The sequence below is a fragment of the Ovis aries genome, chromosome 23 (genome assembly GCF_016772045.2).
Source record: "Ovis aries strain OAR_USU_Benz2616 breed Rambouillet chromosome 23, ARS-UI_Ramb_v3.0, whole genome shotgun sequence".
NCBI lineage: Eukaryota > Metazoa > Chordata > Mammalia > Artiodactyla > Bovidae > Ovis > Ovis aries.
This window is the reverse complement of record NC_056076.1, coordinates 50,885,953-50,905,541: the sequence shown is the minus strand read 5'-3', so window position 1 is coordinate 50,905,541 and position 19,589 is coordinate 50,885,953. Positions and strand designations below refer to the sequence as shown.

Sequence of the window (19,589 nt, the reverse complement as noted above, 5' to 3'; positions counted from 1 at the left end):
ACAGAGTCAGACACGACTGAAGTGACTTAGCAGTAGATAGTGGTACAATTTTGCTTCAACTATCAAACATAATTTAGAAAACTCAATATTTACACATTTACTTACTGTATGTATTTTTTGCTTACCATATTTTAAATTTCTTCTAATTTCCTGTTTAAAGAAACTCCTTTGCCATTCTTTTAGGGTAGATTTGCTGATGAAAATTCCCTGAACCCATTCTGTCCATCTGTCTCAGCCCAAGCAATGGCCCAAAATGGCCCAAATGGCCCAAAGGACTACATCAAAATCCCATCCCCATAGCAGAGCCAGAACAAAAAGAATTGTTCATTTCGAACAGAAAGGGCTGAGGGGTAAAGAGCACTACAATTTATCACAGAAGATGGAGTGAGAAGGGTTTGAGAGGAGCTGGGACTTTTCAGGTTGTCATTCTGGGGGAGCCGTGGTAAGGCAGGAGATGGCATAAAACACACAGAGTCAAGGGTCAAGAGCACAGGGCAGGAAGAGATGAATACATAAAACTGCCCTTTCTCCTGAAGTGTTCCACAAAGAAATGTTTTTCTTGCCCTCAAGAGAATGCCAACTGACAACCCTCTTCAAGTTCTGGCTTAAAATACTGTAAACGTTAGGTCAGGTGAGGACAAGTCTCTCATCCTGATAAATATCTCTAGAACTTACATCAGCAAGATCAGAAAGAAAATCCTGATTTGGTCATACCTTTTTTTTTTTACAAGTCATTGCCAAAGAATCACCTTACCTGACCACCCCCTGCCCCACACGGACCCTTCATTTCATAGAGGAGGCACCTAGAAGGGATGAGCTTTCCTTGCCTTTAGATAGGCAATGATAGGACTCCCAATGTCTGTCTCTCCTTTAAGCATCTTGGGCTTCCCTTCTTTACTGGCTCAGCTGGTAAATCCACCTGTGATGCAGGAGACCTGGGTTCGATCTGTGAGTTGGGAAGATCCCCTGGAGAAGGGAAAGGCTACCCACTCCAGTATTCTGGGCTGGAGAATTCCATGGACTATAGCCCATGGGGTCACAAAGAGTCAAGACACGGCTGAGCGACTTTCACTTTCACTTTCAACATCTTGGTTCTAATTCCCTAGCAGCCACCTCTTCCACCACCACCACTTCACTCTCTCCTTTTAGAAATAAGAATGGGGCTTCTTCTCCCATAGTCTTGTTTGTAATGCTTCAGTTTCCATTTCAATGGTCACAAAGCATTAAAGGAAAATTTTATCCTCAAGTCTGAGAATTCACTCAGTGATTAGGAATTATTTTTAGATCTAAAACACCCACAAGCTTAAGAAAAAGAATGAGCACATAATGATTTAATTGGCTTTCTCTTTTAATCAAAAACATACTTTGTTACAGAGTTCTCAGGAAAGGTTCAACTGTTTTTTTAGCCACAGACTTCAACCAGGCAAAAGCATACAGAAAGCCACAAAGGACCTACCAGAGCCCATAGCTGACCAGTTTTCCCCAAAGCAGAAGCTAAGTGTGGCTCGTCTCTTGAGTTATGGCATGACTCCTCTGACTTCAGGAGAGGAGACAGAGCTGGCAGATACTGCCACCAAATCTGTCCCCAACTCCTAGTCACCTCTTCCAAATGGTTCTGCAGCCCACCAGGTTTTTATCATCTACACGCTTTCACACTTTTCCCTTAAATCACACGTCCAAGGCACTGGCCAGAATCCAATACTTGGAAGAAGTCTGTTGAATCCGTGTTTAGCCTTTTAACCAATCCAAGCCCTGAGTCCTTCTATCAATGACAAGCAGCTATAGCAACAGCAGCTGGTTTCAATCCCTTCCTTTCCAGCTACCACTGAGCTGGCCTCTACCAGGACTCCCCAATCCCCTACTCTTGACCCACCCCCAAAGAAGGCTTGATCCTTGAAAAAGCCAAGTCCATTAATGATACTAATCCAAGGATGGGCTGGAAGAGAACTCTGAAAGGAATGCTCCAGCCAAGTTTTCTGATCAAAATGGACCTAACAAGAGCCAAAAATAAAGTGAATAATCATCCACTGGTATTGTTTTCTTGAGTCATATAAACCGTTTTAATTGATACAGTTCAAGGGAATTTCCCTATTTTGAGAAGAGTTAAGAAACCAAAAACCCAAAGCAATGACCTCTAATATCACTAGGCATTTACAGTAAGTTTTCCACTCATTTTAGTTTTAAAAAATTTTACCAGCACACAGCACCTAAGATGATGGTGTCACACACATACCCAAAAGGTAAAAATATCATGACTCAAAAGAAGCCTTAATACACCATGAAAACAGATGATGGGAAAATAAAATGAAGGCTTTTCTCCCTCTTTTTTTTTTTTAAAGTATTTATTGCAGCCCCCAAGGTGGTACTAGGCCTTTGGTTAAATTTAAGTCTTAAGGACATATTATGTAACTTCTTGTCCACAGAACAGTAATAAAATATCAAGCCTAGTCTCATTTGAATAACGTGGAAATAAGTAAAAAGCCCCCTCAAACAGCAGACCAAAGTAAGGAAGAACTCCCAAACTGCTGCAAGGTAGGCAAGGTCACTTGAACTTCAGAGCTGGAAGAACTCATCTAGTCCAACTCCCTCATTTTACAGATGAGGCAACTGAGGCCCAAAGAAGGGAAATGACTTGCCCAAGGTCATATACATCAAGTTTCAGTGGCAGAGCGCAAACTAGAGGGTGCAGCTTCTGGCCCCAGCCCAGAGCCACCAGTTTCAGGCTGAGCAAGAACACTGGTTCTGAGACCTATTTGAGAAAGCATCTGAGATAAACTGAAAATTATCCACATCAGCAGAGAGAAATGATTGTCTTTACCAGTTTTCTCCTTAGTTCTTCCTACATTTTAAAAAAAAAATGATGAAAGGGGAAGAAAAAAGATTCATTCACTCATTCAAGGCTGATGTTAAAATCCCTGAAACATCAGCAATCACCTTAGCTACTCCTTGGGGCAGGTTATCAGACCCTCAATTCTCATAAAGGCACCTAAAGGTCAAAAATATCTGCAAGGAGGAAGGCCAGAAGATAGGACTCAAAAAGGGACACCAAAACAAAACAAAAATAACCCTCTCATTTTCCAAGCTTTCATTTTTTGCGTTTTTTTTTCTTTTTTTTGCTGGTGTCCTCTAGGCAGTGATGCTGCCTTTGACTACTGATACTCATTTCGTAACCAACCGACACTTGTAACCCCAGTTTTTGTTTTGAGCAGCACTCAAGTGGAAGCAACAAAACCTTTCAAGGCGGGAAAAAAAATATGAATATGATTCACTTCTCTCTATTCTCAACTACCTGAAACTCAGCAAGGATCAGGAAGCACACTCAGCAGTCAAACTGATATTAAATGCCAAAGCCCTAAAGTCCTTTTCAATACTTTACAGGAAAGTTTCTTGGGTCCTGTTCCAGTTTGCCCGTGTTTTAAAGAAAGTTCTAGTAAGTATGGCTATCCGGTTTTCTTGCCTGAGCAGTCAGGAAAATCAATCAGAAAGGGGAGAAGGAAGAAAGGGGAGGCATACCGACAACACACAGGAAGTGGCTGCTGTCATTAACGGGGCGGGAGGGGGTCTGTGTATAACAAAACCAAACATTCCAAACCACAGCAGCCTGTGACCATTTAGTGAAGGTAAAACTGTTCCATACCTCTGAGCAGCACCTCAAGTCTACAAGCCAGGAAGCACAAGAGAAACACTGTATCCAATACGTTCTCTGACACACATATCAAATAACTCCACCCCAGAAAGTGAGCACAGCAGAAAAGGTTTTACTGCTTAAATAACGTAAATTTGGATTATGCAAACATTTCCATTCCTTGGTGATAGCAGAAGAGTAAGATCCACGCTCTAGCAACACTGGGGCAAGTGCTTAGGGACGAGGCTGGGCTGAGGATGCTGTGAATAAGGTCACTAGCTTTTTTATGTCCTTCCTAACGTATCTTGGGAGAAAAGAAATTATCTGGTTGTCCGAGGAAAAAAATGGAAAGGTTGCACACAAGGTTCTCATATCCTATTTTCTATCATCTTGCAAAGGAGGGTTTAGGCAATTATTTTACAGATAGCTATCTGCAACAAGAAGGGTCCTGCCTTAAGGAAGGAAAAAAGGCATTTCTTCCATCTGCAAGTCTTAGCCAAGCCCAATCCACAGTTGTTGTTAACTGACTTTACAGGTAATTACTTTCATATACTCATTTACCCCGGTAACTTAAGCACTCCATTTTCCCAATCTGCTGTCATTAAATACAATGCCAGTAAAATGACTCCGTGATGGTGCGAACAACCTTTAGAAACATCAACAAAAAGGATTCTGCTTACTCAGAATAACACTGTTCCTTCCAAAAGGCTCTCAAAAAGGTTCAGAACTAATCTGATTTTGTATAATCGCTAGTAACTATTAACTAGTTAACCCCAAATCAAGAATAGAAATACTTTACCATACATTCTTTAACCTCCACAGATACTTAAGGAGCAGCACGGGAAAAATGCAAAATTTCCCTTCGTTAGGTGGGCATGGTCAAGAAGACAACTGCAATTAAGCTTTTAAAATAAAGATATTTATCATCTGGAAGACAGGACATTTTATTCTGCCGTCAAATGTTCTATCACAAATACCCCTTCTTTACACTACACCCTTCCTCATGAAAGCGGATTTTTGACTTTGAAATGCAACACAACTAATACGTGTTCAGTTTATCTGGATATTCTGAGTATGGTTCTCCTTAAGCCAGGTCACCTATACTGTAAACCTACAATGTTTACAAGAGGAATGGGATAGGCAACCTATTTAGTGGTTAGGTCAATACAAATGAACCATGATTCTAGAAAAACAAGGTTATATGGCAGTGATTTACTATCATTATCTGTGTAACAGGGGTAGTATACTATAAAAAATGAGATAAGACTATATCCCACAAAAGAACCTACCCCCTGGAAAATAAAGGCAACAACACCATTTTGGATTTAAGGATTTCCCTTTGATAACGCACTGAAAGGCACTAGACAAAAGTGGAAGGGGCTTCCTACTGGATTATAAAGGTACATACTGGGTTCAACTCTCACTCAGTTCTCACCGAAATTCAACATTCTGAGCATTTCTGAGATATGAACTAGCTAGAGAAAACCCACCCAGAACCCTATCCTCATAACAATCAGATTCCAAGAAATGTGGAAACTATTCTACTCTTAAAACAGCCAAAAAATCTTAAACCTAGTGGTTCTTTTAGTCTTACTCATCAAAGATGACTACCTCTAAGAAATGTAAATACTGTTCAACAACTAAGACCCTCAGAAATAACTGATTATAATATACTAAATGTTTTCTTAAAAGCATGTGACTGAACCTAGGCACAAATATAAAGCAATTAATAACTAGAAGTACTTCTATGTACTTGTAGGATTTTTATGGCTCTTTGCAAAAAGCAACCAAGGTGGGTGGCCTGGCCTCAAAGACAGACTACTCCGAAAATATTTTCCACAATACTTCCCCCAGATGATTAAACACGCAAACTTTCTTTAAAGTAGAAAAGGAGGCAATGTATTATACCATATCATGCTTATAGTTCTAATCAAATAAACTCAGTTTTTAAAGTCTGTTACTCTAAAACTCTCTCCACTCGCTCCTACTCTTCATTCACAGTGAAACAGACCTAAAGTCAAAAATTCTAGAGAATGAAGATACCTTTTTAGAAAATCTGCCAATAAAGTGTAAAATCACCACAGTTTTACAGGTTAGAACTAGGTCTTTAACAGAAGTGTTCGTAAGAACTCAAGAGTATAAATGAGTTGGTAGAAATGTTATTTTAAAAAACAAAAGACGTGTAGCTTGGATCAAGATATGTTTAAATCACAGAAATAAGCAAACTCAGTGGTTTCTAGGATGGTCTTATTAAGAAGACCTAAGCAAGGAAGTAGAAGACTTGTTGATTTAAGCTGATATAAGGATGACTATCATGCGTAAGTATTTCTCATGTCTCAAAACTTGTAACACACTTGAAATAATCTTATTACACTAAGAAAGGCCCTCCATGAAAAAAGCAAAAACACCTTAAAGATAATCTTTGATTTTATTTCACACTATTTATCCTGCAGACAACCTATTTATCTTACAATCAGGCCTAGCTTTGCTACAGTAAAATAAAAGTGAAAAAAATAACCAACCCTACACTTGATACGTAACGTCCATGGGGAGTCCCAATAGAGTGGGAGGAGAAAACCAAAGCTGCCCAATAGTACTAGCTGTTGCCTGTCATTTACTAGAAGGTGTCTCACCACTAAGGTTGGACTCAAAAGTGGAAAAGAAAAAAAAAGTTAAAAATCAAACCTAGAATTCAACTTTGCATGTTGAGATTCAGTTTTATTTATGCTACTAGCTAAGTAAAAAGCATACATATTGTGTCTGTGGTACAGTCAATACATTTGCAACTTTTCTACTTAAACTTTCTATACAAAGTTACTGCCAATTGATATGATCATTGATGGCAAAGGGCTTAGAATAACCAAAAGGTATAAAAAAGTTTGCAGTCTTGCCCCAAGATACAAAAACTGAATTTTCAACACTGTCATAACATACATGATTTAAACAGTATATGAAAAAAAAAAAAAGTCACACATCAAATCAAGTACAAAAATATCCAAACTACCTATCAATGAATGGTAATGTTTCTATTATTCTGCACAGTACTTAACACAGAATTTAGCGGTTTCCAAAATACTCATTATTTAGCTTAGCATTGCCACTTGTGCAGAACGGTAAGATATTAGATGGAGTGACACTGCTTTTAGTGTTTTAAAAAATATAAAATCTTTCCCTATGTTAAGGAAGGAAAGAAATTCCTCTTCTAGGCTCCTTAGTAACCAACCCTGTGCCTAGAAATACAGAATATGTCTACTGTTTAACAGGGCAAAAGTATATTTATTGATAAATAGTTATCCAACAAAAATAACAAATGTAATTTTAAATGATACTCCTTTGTCTGGTAATTTTAAGGAATTCTCAATATACACAGATTAGTGTTTTGCCTTGGCAAAAGAAGAATTGAGTCGCAAGACAATCTGAGTTAAAATCATTTTCACTAGTTTAACTTGAAAAAAAATATTTTGGATAAAAGGTTATAATACACTACTATCTTTTTTAAACACAGAGTAAAGTTGCTCTTGGTAAAATTAACTCACCCACATGGCACAATATTTCGGAGTAAAGTATATTCAACAGTAACAACTCACACACAAGATAACATAGGTGAATTAACTTTGAGAACTTCTCTGCCTTTAAAATCAGCAATATTAAATTTATTCTGTAGGATAACACACATATAGATGTTCTGCATATAAAAGGCTCTAAAACATTTCAAAGGGCTAAATTTTCCAGCATTGGAATGATTCCTTCAAACATAACTGGTGAAGATTTAATAAGAATGTATTTGTCCCAATCTTTAAGCTCTGAGCCATGCCTGAAAAGTTCTAAGTAGGAAAAAGAAAATTGTTTTAATCCAGTTTCTGTCTGCTAGGAGCAAGGCAGCAAACACATTTTCCAACCCTTTATGAAAAGATAAAGCAGAACAAAAGTGAAATATATCTTCAGGTTACAAACAGGATTGCATCTTATAGTCCACCATCCTGATAATGGTAAGGGCCCCAACGTTAAGTTAAAAGACCTCAGTCTAAAGGCTGTGGGTCGGCAATAGGCATGGTGTGAAGGACTTCATCGAGGAGCTGGAGGGCCCGGTGTAAGTGAATCTCAATCCAACAAGGTGTTTCCTTGATGCTCTGTCTTGGGTAATCAGGTCCCCAGCCTTTCACAAAACTCATCCTGAGTATGCATAAACGACGGAGGTCATCCACACCGATTCCGGCAGCAGCTGACAAACCTAACAGAAAAGATTTGGAAGACGTCAGCGGGATAGGCTGACCCCTTCCCATCCCCCCTAAATCTTACATTAACAAGGTGATCAGCTTTCTTTACTGCATTCTCCCCAGCACAAGACTTCTCTGCCAAAGTGCCAAAAAGTAAGTACAGATCTATACTTTGTGAACAGGGACTGAAAACTTTTGGTTAAGACAATGTATATTCCACATGGGTCTTCTAGCCATTAATTATAAATTACCACAATCCACCAACACCCCATCTGTTTTTTCTCTTTAGAAGTGGAGGTGAAGGGATAAGAAATAACCTGTTTTTAAGAGGCAGTGCATGCCTACACGTTGGTTCTAAGAACTTTACTGTCTAAACTGTCTAGTTCAGGGTAAAACATGACTAACAATGAGACAGAAAATAGTCCTGGTTCCACTAAGACTTCTTGGATGAGCCAGATGATGTCTGTCTCTCAGTTTCACAATGTAACAGAGATAGTATGTAATTACTCAGTTGGGGGGGGCCGGGGGCAGTAGATGAAAAGGAGAAATTTATTAACAGCTCTGGATTCTTCAGTAAAAGCATATGTGTAACATCAAAACTAGCAAATTAATGGTTTAGATGCCCAAATTAAAAAAAAAAATCAAATTCTATAAATGAGTATGCCTTATCTACCTCGAAATTGTAAACTCCTGAGCATAAATCACAACGGAGACGCTGTATCTAATTCTCCAGTCAGAACATACAGTCATATAGTCAATCTGCATTCATCAATATTACAATGAAACTACTGGGAGGAATTTGCATGTACTGTAGAGAAACCTGCAGGGCCACTGCAGTTTTCTTAGCCAGTGTGATTTGCTTACCACACTGAAGAGGTTAAGAACAGGGGTTGAATGAATCACTAGTTATGCCTTCAGACGTGGAAGATGGGTGCCACGTGTTTCCATCATAAAAGTCTATAGTCAGGAGTTTAACTCTGCAGTAAAAAATTCCCCATCAGTGTGAAACCTGGCACACAGTTCAATTTTACCCTAAAATTAAAAAAAAGTCTACAAGTTATCCAAACGCCACTGTCACTTGGTTTTCTCTCCATGCTTAGTACACTTTAGAGAAAAACTTGGAGAGACGTCTAATTCTGAAACTGAAATATGCTTTCCTTCTAGAATAAAGCAAAGCACATCGGTGATTACAACCCACCCTGGCTGGTGAGGCAAGAATTAAAAGCATCAACAAAAATAGGGGAGACTGATCAATATAACAATAACAACCCCCTGTCGTCTTCATCCCACAGTCCCTTTTTTGATACAAAAAGAATGAATACAGGGCTGTAAACAAAGGGCAACTATTACAGACGAACAGGTTTGTTTTTTTTTAATTTTCGTACAAATTAAAAAAACGTTATTATCCCAGTAAAAAGAACTTCACTTTCTATTACTGGTTAAAGTAACTAATTAACTGAGTCAATCAAGATAAAGCACCAACTACTACACTTGAAAGACAAAAAAAGTCAAAGGCATACTTACTGATGGCTGGGGCTATTCCACCTACTGACCCTGGGCCCGGGATGTTTCCCGCCACGGCCGCCGCCTGGGCAGCCGCTGCAGCTTGCGCCGTGGCTGCCTGCTGCTGCATCTGGCGGTGACACTGACGCAGATCAAAGACCTTGAAACAAACACTAAGTGTCAGTTTCACACCATGCGCCCAGCAGAAACAGTCCATATATCAAAAACCAACGCACAACCTATTTAAAACTCACAGCTTGATTTAGCTATCAGCATTAAAGAATTGTTTATTTTTTTATGTAGATGGTAAGTTCTTAGAAAAGCCAGCTTGAATAAAGCTCACTATTAGGACAGTTCTGGTTGCCACAGTCCTCTGTACCCTTTATCTGAGTTCAGTGTGGGTCGGCCATTTCTGCCTTTGTGAAAAACCACACCGCTATGTAAAACGGAGTTAAGAAATCATCCCACCCTTTCATAACTAAATGAAGAGTCTTCTGTAGGTTGAATTGACGGCCTAGGTCATACGGTCAGCTTCTTTTCTTTATCATTCTAACTATTTGGAGGGATGAATAAAAGGCATTGTCACCATGTAACAAAACAAGGGCATGTCTCAGAGATGCACAGAAGCAATCTGACAGGATATTTAGGTCTTGTTTAAATGCTTTAGAAACAAAAGAGTAAGAATTAATCATGTAGATGTAAAATCTTAACAACTACTGAATCTCAGTGATGGATATACGGGATTCCATTAACTAGTTTCTCATTAATTTTAAAAATGCTCATGATTTTTTAAAAATTGCTTAGCTCTGAATCCTATCATTGATATCTGCTACTTACATGGGTTAAATTTCTTAACCTTTCTTAAGCCTCAACTTTCTTATCTATAAAATGGGAATGCTAAGTGTGCAATGCTTTTTCATATTATTGTAAACTTGGCATAGTATATTGCAAGCTCTCAATAAACGTTATTTATTATTTTTTATTTTATTTTTGGTCTCCCAGGTAGCCACCAACCTTGCAAGAAGAGTTAAGAAGCTTGTAAGTAATTTCAATGCTCTTTACCAACCATACCAAGGGCTGGCGTTTTTTTAAAGCATTGGAAAGCTACACACGTAGAGTGGTCACCTTGAGAAGTTAGTTGTAGGAAAAGAAGACAAGGACAGCGTAGAAGCAAGACTGCTCAACGCACATTTTAAATAGCATTGTAATTTCTGAACCATGTGACTATACTCCTTCAACAAAAGTAAAGTACAATTTAAAACAATCCAAACATGCACTAAACCCAAATATGAGTGAGCATAATTATCTTTGACAATAAAAGAAATCGAAGAATGCGTAACACAGAACTTTATCAGATAAAGTACAGGTTTGAAACCCAAGCCAGTAATTTTCAGATTCCTGAAAAAATTCCGATTGTCTTTAGTCACAGTCTTTACATGAACCATAAGAGCATACAACAATAATAAACAAAAGAATCCTCTCCAAACAGCAAACCAAATCCCTATTTACTTATTTTTCTACTCAGTGCCTATCTTCTAGCATCAACGATGGACAAAACTTATTCGACTATCTCAGTCTCTGGATCGAAGTTTGTCAAATATGGATGTATTTATTACCTAACCAAGCTACTAGTCCTAAAAGGGACAGGAAGCATGACAAAGGTCTGGAAATCAGAAATCCCACAATACCCAGAACAAAAACCGCTGTTTTTTCAAGAGTCCATTAGAGTCTGAACTTTTCCACTGTGCTCTGACCTCTTAGAATGCCTTACCCGGCACAGCACAAAATAGGGATGCAAATATCTGAAAAGCCAATTAGCTCCACAATGACTTTTTTTTAAAAGAAGGAAATTGACAAACTTTATCTTTTAGAGCAGTTTTAAGTTTTCTCTATTTCTTTGCAGGTAACACCCTCTCCCACTGCCACATCCCACACCACAGAGGCACGACTGTTACCAATGAGCCTACAGTGACACAACATTATCACCAAAAGTCACAGTTTACATTAGGTCTCACTCTTGGTTTTATGATTCTACGGGTTTAGACAAATGTATAGTGATATGTGGGCTTCCCTGGTGGCTCAGATGGTAAAGAAGCTGCTTGCAATGCAGGAGACTCAGGTATGAACCTTGGGTCAGGAAGATCCCTCGGTGAAGAGAATGGCAACCCACTCCAGTATTCTTGCCTGGAGAATTCCATGGACAGATGAACCTGGTGGGCTAGAGTCCATGGGGTTGCAAAGTACACACACACACACACACACGCACACAAGCGCGCGCACACACACACACACGCACACAAGCGCGCGCGCACACACACACACACACACAGATGAACCTGGTGGGCTAGAGTCCATGGGGTTGCAAAGTACACATACACACACACACACACACCCCCTAAAAATCCTCTGAGCACTGCCTATCCATCCATTTTTTCCCTCCTCTCTAAGCCTGGAAACAACTCATCTTCTCACTGTCTCCACTGTTTTACCTCTTTCAGAATGTCAATTAGCTGGTGGGGTCAGTTTTCTGGACTTTGGCCATTCTCCAAGCATGCAGTGGTGTCCCAGTGCTGTTTTAATTCACAATTCCTTAATGGCATATGAAACTGAACATCTATTCATATGCTTACTTGCTATCATTATATCCTCTTTCCTGAAGCACTGATTTGGGTCTTTTGTCCCTTTTTTAATTAGGTTGTTTGTTTTCTTATTGCTGAGTATTTTCTATATTTTTGATAACTGTCCTTTATCAGATGTGTCTTTTGCAAATATATTCTCCCAGTCTGTGGCTAATCTTCTCATTCTCTTGACACCATTTTTCATGCAGCAAACAGTTTAAATCTTAATGAAGTCTAGTCTATCAACTGTTTCTTTCATGGATTCTGCCTTTGATGTTATGTCTAAAAAGTCATCGCCATACCCCAGGTCATGTACATTTTCTCCTATATTATCCCCTAGGAGTTTTACATTTTACATTTAGGTTAAGTACAACCACTGAAAAAAAATTTTTTTAACCATCATTAACCCAGTATGGCCCATATATAATCTTATATATTCCCTCCCTGGGAGGAGGGAATACAACTTACTTATAATTTCCTGGGTTCAAACACGTTCTCAACATACCCCCACCTCCACCAAGAGTAATTAAAAATTAACCAAGAGATCTTCAGACACGGATTCTTTACAATATGTTACAATTGTAATTACGACAGTCTTTAGATCTACGCTAACACCAGGAGCACATATCACAGGTAACCACAAAGACAAAACTTTAAAACACTGACTCTTATCTACAGATGTAGTAAACATGATTCATTAAGCACCTCAGCAAATCTCCTTTCCACATGGGTTATTTATATAATTATAGCACTCACACCAAAAGACTTAACTGTTCACTACACTGCTAAACTGAAACCTGGGGTGCCTCCTCACTGTGCACTGTCTATACCATAACAGGTTTCATCTGTTATACTGGATGATAAAATTAAGGCTTTCACTGAAAAGGAAACGTCTTCCTTTCAGAATCTGAGCTATTGATAAAGACAAGTCAAAGTAACCAAAGGTTTTAAATATTCTTTTTGGCTCAGATCCAAACGATACTCCCGCTCTCCACCCCTGGTTAATCAACAATTTACCTCCTATTTCATCTGTTTAAACATATTTCCTTACTCTCATCTAAGTTTATTACAAACCCATTACTTAACAAAAGTATCTTATAAAGATCACTGTCAACACCTTCAGGATATTCTCTTTCAACCAGGAGTCAAATTTTGGCATTCTTTTTTCAAAAGGCTCAATTATAGTATACTGCTTATATCAACACCAAGAAACGGTAATCCAAGAAGAGAAACAGGTCACTGTGTTGATGGTATACTGGGCATCTGAACAGAAGATTGCACTAAAGACCTGCTAAGTTATCTGACCTGGGGATGTAAGAGTCATGATATCTAGTGACTGGGAATAAATTTAAGTGGATCATAATAACCTTCAACCTAGTCCAGTTGTGATTTAGAAGCACTGCCTGACCCCTGTCCCTTACATATGTGTGAAACAACAAACCTGACTCAGCGTCAGAGAATGCAAATCAAAACCCACCATACATGAGATACCACATCACATGCCCTTAGGAAGGCTAACAAGGAAAAGACAGATAATAATGAGTATTCATGAAACTGTAAAGAAATCAGAAATTTCATACACTGCTGCTGGAAATATCAAATGGTACAGCTACTTTGGAAAACAGTTTGGTAGTCTCTTAAAAAGTTACACATAGTTACTTTATGATCCAGAAATTCCACTCCTTGGTATTTGTAAGAGGAATGAAGATGTACATTCACACAAAAATCTATACATGAATGTTCACAGTGGTATTATTCATAATACAGCCAAAAGTCAGATGTCCATCAACTGATGAACGAATAAAAAAAATGCAATGTTTGGAATGTTATTCAGCCCTAAAAAGAATGAAGTACAGATATATGTTACATGAATGAAGCTTGAAAACATTAGGCTTAGTGAAAGAAGTCACAGAAGACCAAACTGGATGATTCCATTTACAAAAACTGTTCTGAGTAGGCAAATCCATAGAGAGAAAAAGTAGATTAGTAGCTGGCTAGGGCTGGAGGGTACAGGAGGTTGGGAGGTAGCACATAAGGGGTGCAAGATTTCTTTCTAGGGAAATGAAAATGTTCTAAAACTGACTGTGGTGAAGGTTGTAGCTCTGTGAATATACTAAAAATCACTGTACTGTACACTTCTAATGGGAGAATTATATGGTATATGAATTATCTCTGTATCTCAATAAAGCTCTTAACCTGAGTGTCCAGTGTTTAAGCAACACAAACAGAACAGATCTTACTTTTGAAAGCAAAAGAGCAATGACACTTAAAAAGAATTCAAACATCTGCTCCATTTAAAGCTTGTAAAATGCCATTTCATTACATCAAATTTTCATAAATGTAAGGTGACTGCTATGTCATGAGAGAAGTAGGGAAAAAAATCAGTATCATAGAAGAAAAAAACAAATGCAATTTAGTCCTAGCTTCTTACATTTATAAAATGAAAGAATGGCTCTCCAAACCTATGTTTTCCTCATTTTAACTGAAAAGAGAAAAAATATGTTTATGTATATGTGTGTGATTGGGCCTGGGCTGGATTCCCCCATGTAAAGGCACTCTTTCCACGGGTTCATATATATGCACTCACCCCAGTAACATCACCTCTAATAAAAGTCAACATGACAATCTAAAACACGAAAATACAGATCCTTTAGGTGACTGGTGCCCCCTAAATTAGTAAGTGAAGAAAATGCCAATGGCCAGATTTAGGATATACTTGAATCTCCTTCTGGCTAATAAGACTCTTCTAAAGAATAATATACTTAATAAACAGTAAATTAAAACTAATTATTTTAAAATCTTAGTTAATAAAACAAAATTGGGATTTCTTTTACTCTAAGAAAATGTACCAGAAGATAATTTATTTATTGTTCAAGGCAAAAGTCTGAGTTTTCTATTAAAATCTATCCACAATATACTGGTTTATCAAGTGATGACAAGTCTTATATTTGGAGAACTTTTCAAGCACCATTTGTACCAGAATAGAGATATTACATTATTTGACAATCCTAGAAATTAAATTATACAAGATACTACATTTTTAAAGCCTAAATATTTTAAATACTACCTCATATCTGATAAGTTCATCATTATTGTCTGGCACAAAGTATATATTTAACACTGTAGCCCTCTGTCCATCGACTTCTAATTGTACAAATAATCTAGAGACTTCTAGTCAAGATGGACACAAAGGTACAAAACAGACTAAAAAGCTAAAACCAACTATTAAAAATAAGTATCTTCCAAACCAATCATAAAATTCACATGGAAATCCAAGGGGCTGGCAATAGCCAAAAGAATCCTGAAAAATAACAAAGCTGGAGGGCTAACACTCACTCGCCAATTTCAAAATTCCCTACAAAGCTACAGCAATCAAGACAGGGTAGTGCTGTCCCAAGGACAGATATATAGATCAATGAAATAAACTGATGACCCAGAAATAAATCTTTACTATTTAAGGTCAACTCAATTTTCAACAAGAGTGTCAAGATAATTCAGTAAGGGGAAAAAAAAGTCTTTTAAATAAATGGTCACTCAAACAACTGGTTCTCATGACGAAAAACAAGAGTGGCACCACAAAAAATGCACTCAGAATGGATCACAGACCCCAATGCAAGACCTAAAACTATAAAATGCTCAGAAGAAAGCACAGGTGTAAATCTTCATAACCTTGGGTGAGACAACAGTTTCTTAGACATGTCACAAAAAACACAAGCAACCAAAGAATAGACTACAAGAAAATTTAAAACTTTTGTGCTGCAAATCATTATGAAAAAGAGTGAAAGATGAGACAAAGAATGGAAAAAAATATCTGCAAATCAAGTATCTGATACAGGACTGATACCCAGAATATACAAAGAACTCTCACAACAATAATAAAAAGACTAAAAAACCCAATTAAAAAATGGGAAAAGATGGGAACAGACCTTCTCCAAAGAAGATACACAAATGGCGAAAAAAGAAGTGCAAATGTTATTAGCAGCTTGGGAAATGCAAATCAAAACCACAATGAGGTAGATACCACTTCGCATCCAATAGGACGGCTAAAATAAAAAAGACAGATAATAACAAGTGTTGATGAGTATATAGAGAAACTGCAGCCCCCTCCATGTACATTGCTGGTGGAAAGGTAAAACGGCACCGTCATTTGCAAAATGAGTCTGGCAGTCCCTCAAGTAGACAGACATAAGAGTTATCTTTTGATTCAGGAATTCCACCCCTAGGTATACATTCAGGAAGACAGAAACATACATCTACCTAAAAACTTGTACATGAATATTCACAGCTGCATCATTCATAATATTAGCCAAAAAAAAAGTATAGCAACAACCCGTGGATCCATTAACTGATTATGGATAAACATAATCCCCAGTGGACAGCAGGGTCTAAAGACAGAAGGTACTTAAGATACCAGCACCAAACAGAAGGTGTACAGGACAGGAAGTGACGTGGAAAGAGAAAATAGGCAGGCTCTATGAGGCCTGCACTGGTTACCTGACTACGAATCAAGTGCTAGTAAAACAGTCTGACAGTTAATTCAGAAATGCATCTAGGAACAAAATTCTTGTCCAGGGCACAGGTAAACATCAGAGAAATCTATGCAACAGGATTTAGGCCCTGAGCATACCTGGGGATTTTAACTCAATTTTCTCAAGGGACAAAATTCTTCTATCTTGTAAATATAAGAATTGGTTCTGAGATGTGTATCTCAGTGCGTGCCAGACTAAGGCAGAACTGCCCTACAGGGAGAAACAATGACAAGGAGGAAAAAACAAAACCTCTTGAGACAAACTTGCCAACAAATACTAAATAGATTATAAAGTATATGAGGAAATCTAGCACCACTCAAAAATAATAACAAAGCACAAATAACTAAAATTCCTTGTGGAAAAATTAGAAAATGCGAATAAAGATAATTCTATTTGTGTGCTAAGCAATTTCCTAAGAACTAAGTAATGAGAGTTAAATCCACTAACTTACAACTGCTTTTTAACTAACCTTAAAGACACTTAGGACTTTAAAAAAATGTGAAAAATCTAACTTAGAAATATAGGACTTCCCTAGTGGTCCAGGGGTTAAGAATCCACCATGTAATGCTGGGAACACTGGTTGGATCCCTGGTCCAGGAAGATCCCACATGCCATGGGACAACAAAGCCTGTGTGCCACAGCTACTGAATCTGTGCTCAGAGCCCGGGAGCCGGACCTACTGAGCCTGTGTGCTCTAACAAGTGAGGCCCGCCCGGCTAGGGCCTGCGCCCCCCAACGAGAGAAGCCGCCACAATGAGAAGCCTGCACACTGCACCTGGAGAGCAGCCCCGCTCCCCACAATGAGAGAAAGCAGCGTGCAGCAACAAAGACCCAGCACAGTCAAATAAATGCAGAAAGTTTTCTTTATTGAAAAGAAAAGTAAATGTTTTTGTTTTCTTTAAAGAAATATATTTAGGCTATCTAATTACAACTATCTTTCTCTTTCAAAAACAGTGTATGTTATAAATTAAAACTGAAATGGGTTGAACATGGATTAATGAAAAATACCTCAGGTTTAATTTGCAAAATGATATAGCAAATAAAACTCATTCAAAGAACAAAATAACCTTTATAAAACATAGTTTTGAAGAATTTTTCATTTCTCAGTTAAGTCAAAAAGCTTCTACTTTTAGAATTTTCTTCCATAAAATCCTGAAGATTGGCTAAGACAAACTTTCAGAGGCTGATTTTTACATATTTTAAACATCAAAGAACACAAATTTGGAGGTTTCACTCAGTATTTCCAAGAACTTGTGTATTTCTCTAAAACATTTTACAAATTTGCTAATACAAACATAATTTCTTTAATACATAAGACATTTTTACATTTCTCCCACATCCATCTCAATTCCTTAAATAACAAATAGAGCTTTCCATATCTAAAACGTTTGGGTAAAATTACAACTAACCTTTATATATGCACTTGGGTAGATCTTATGAACAGCATCTCCAGGTGCACGCCCAGCTTCTCTGTCTAAGTAGTAGCTCTGTACAAAGACTGCATGGTCACTAAGGCACCTGACCCAAACATCACCTTCACCTTTACATTCCAACTGCACACCTTTGCCTATGTGCAACCTTAGGAAGAAAAAGTGAGTCACATTTCATTTTGATAGCTATTTAAAAATAAATTTTAGTTCAGACTATACAGCACACCCAATACTGAAAATTTTAAAATAAAGGACATTATATTTTGGTTATAAACCGTAGCCAAAAGATAGATAGCCACTGTTAACATTTTTCTGTTTCTTTTTTTTAGTATCCTAGTCACATGTAATAATGATGAGCATTCACATGATGCTTATTATGTGTCATAAATATTTAATATAAATTCTCATTTAACCTTCACATTCAATTAAAATTAATTTTACAATTCAGTTAATCATATGAACCAAATTTTAAATGCTCAACAGCTATGTGTGGCCAGTAGTTACTATACTGGACAACACAGGTAAACCACTTCCTTCATCACAGAAAATTCTACTAGACAGACTGGCTTGGAGAGTATATAATTTGCCAAAGGCACACAAATAGTGATAGAGTCAAGACTGTCTGTTTATACACAAACATATTTCCTTGAACAGTTGACATCACACAATACGTAAAATTGTGTAAGTTTTCCTGTAATATTTCATAAGTATTTACATTTGATTATATAAATTTTTTATATTTTAATGACTGTATAAAAACAAAGGTTATTAAAATTTACTTAAGCATTTTTCTTTTTTTATCAGTCTTTCATTATAAATAACACTTGCAGAAACATGTCTTTATTTTATGTTATTTCCTTTCGGTAAATTTGTAGAAATACTATACAATCAGAGGAAACAAAAACTAGTTTTCAAACTGGGTTCCATAGGGTCCAGTTACTATTCAAAACATAGAGACCTCATTAACTTTTACAAAGAGACTGCATTTTATCAACTAACAAACATCTACACTTAAAATGAAATGCTTACAAGTTCTAAATGTTTAAGATCATCTTTATTCCTTTATATTCAAAAACATAACCTACACTGAAAAATATAGCTTCAAACAGAAGTTCAGTTTTTAAAATGAACTAACTATACTGCAATACCTTGCTCTCTCAATGGCTTCTGTCCTGTGGACATTGGAGAGTTGACCCAAGCAAAAGCGATCTCCTCCAGAAGGGTCTACATATCCGTCGACAGTAACAATAGGACAGCTTGAAGGAACCTTAAATGTCTCTCCTACTTGAACATCCATCTCAAAGTAAGCAATGGAACACCAATACTCAGGAGCTACAGGAGACAAATGGGAGAAGACAGTCACTCGTGTGAGACAGGTACAAGGCTCTCACTTTCACTCCATATGACAAAGCTTTTCTTAAAGGCTAAGGGAAAGGGGAGAGCATCCAGAAGAACTGACAAGGCATTACAAAGTAAGCACGGCCAGGTCTTCTATTTTTCAGCTTATTACCTAGCATTCTTAAAGTTAAAAAAAAATACCATTTTTAAAATCCAGAATTGTGTTCTTACTTCAAAGTACCCAATCAACAGGGAATTTAAAGAATGGAAACAATTAGAATCATAAAATCTTTACCATGATGTTTCATCTGACTCCACATATTTTCTAT

At 37.5% G+C, this 19,589-nt stretch overlaps 1 protein-coding gene across 5 annotated transcripts in view; it reads right to left on the bottom strand.

The window, feature by feature from the left end:
- Positions 1–1,330: 1,330 nt before the first annotated feature.
- SMAD4 (SMAD family member 4) overlaps positions 1,331–19,589 on the bottom strand; it is a 57,200-nt gene continuing 38,941 nt past the window's right edge. For 3 of the 5 annotated variants that reach the window (XM_060405186.1, XM_027960683.2, XM_042239120.1), the window contains exons 9-12: positions 19,071–19,254; positions 17,902–18,070; positions 9,367–9,505; positions 1,331–7,856 (exon numbers count right to left, since the gene is read on the bottom strand). In XM_060405186.1, coding sequence (XP_060261169.1) covers positions 7,645–7,856; positions 9,367–9,505; positions 17,902–18,070; positions 19,071–19,254 — 704 coding nt within the window. In that variant the 3' untranslated portion in view covers positions 1,331–7,644. 5 annotated transcript variants of the gene reach the window in all.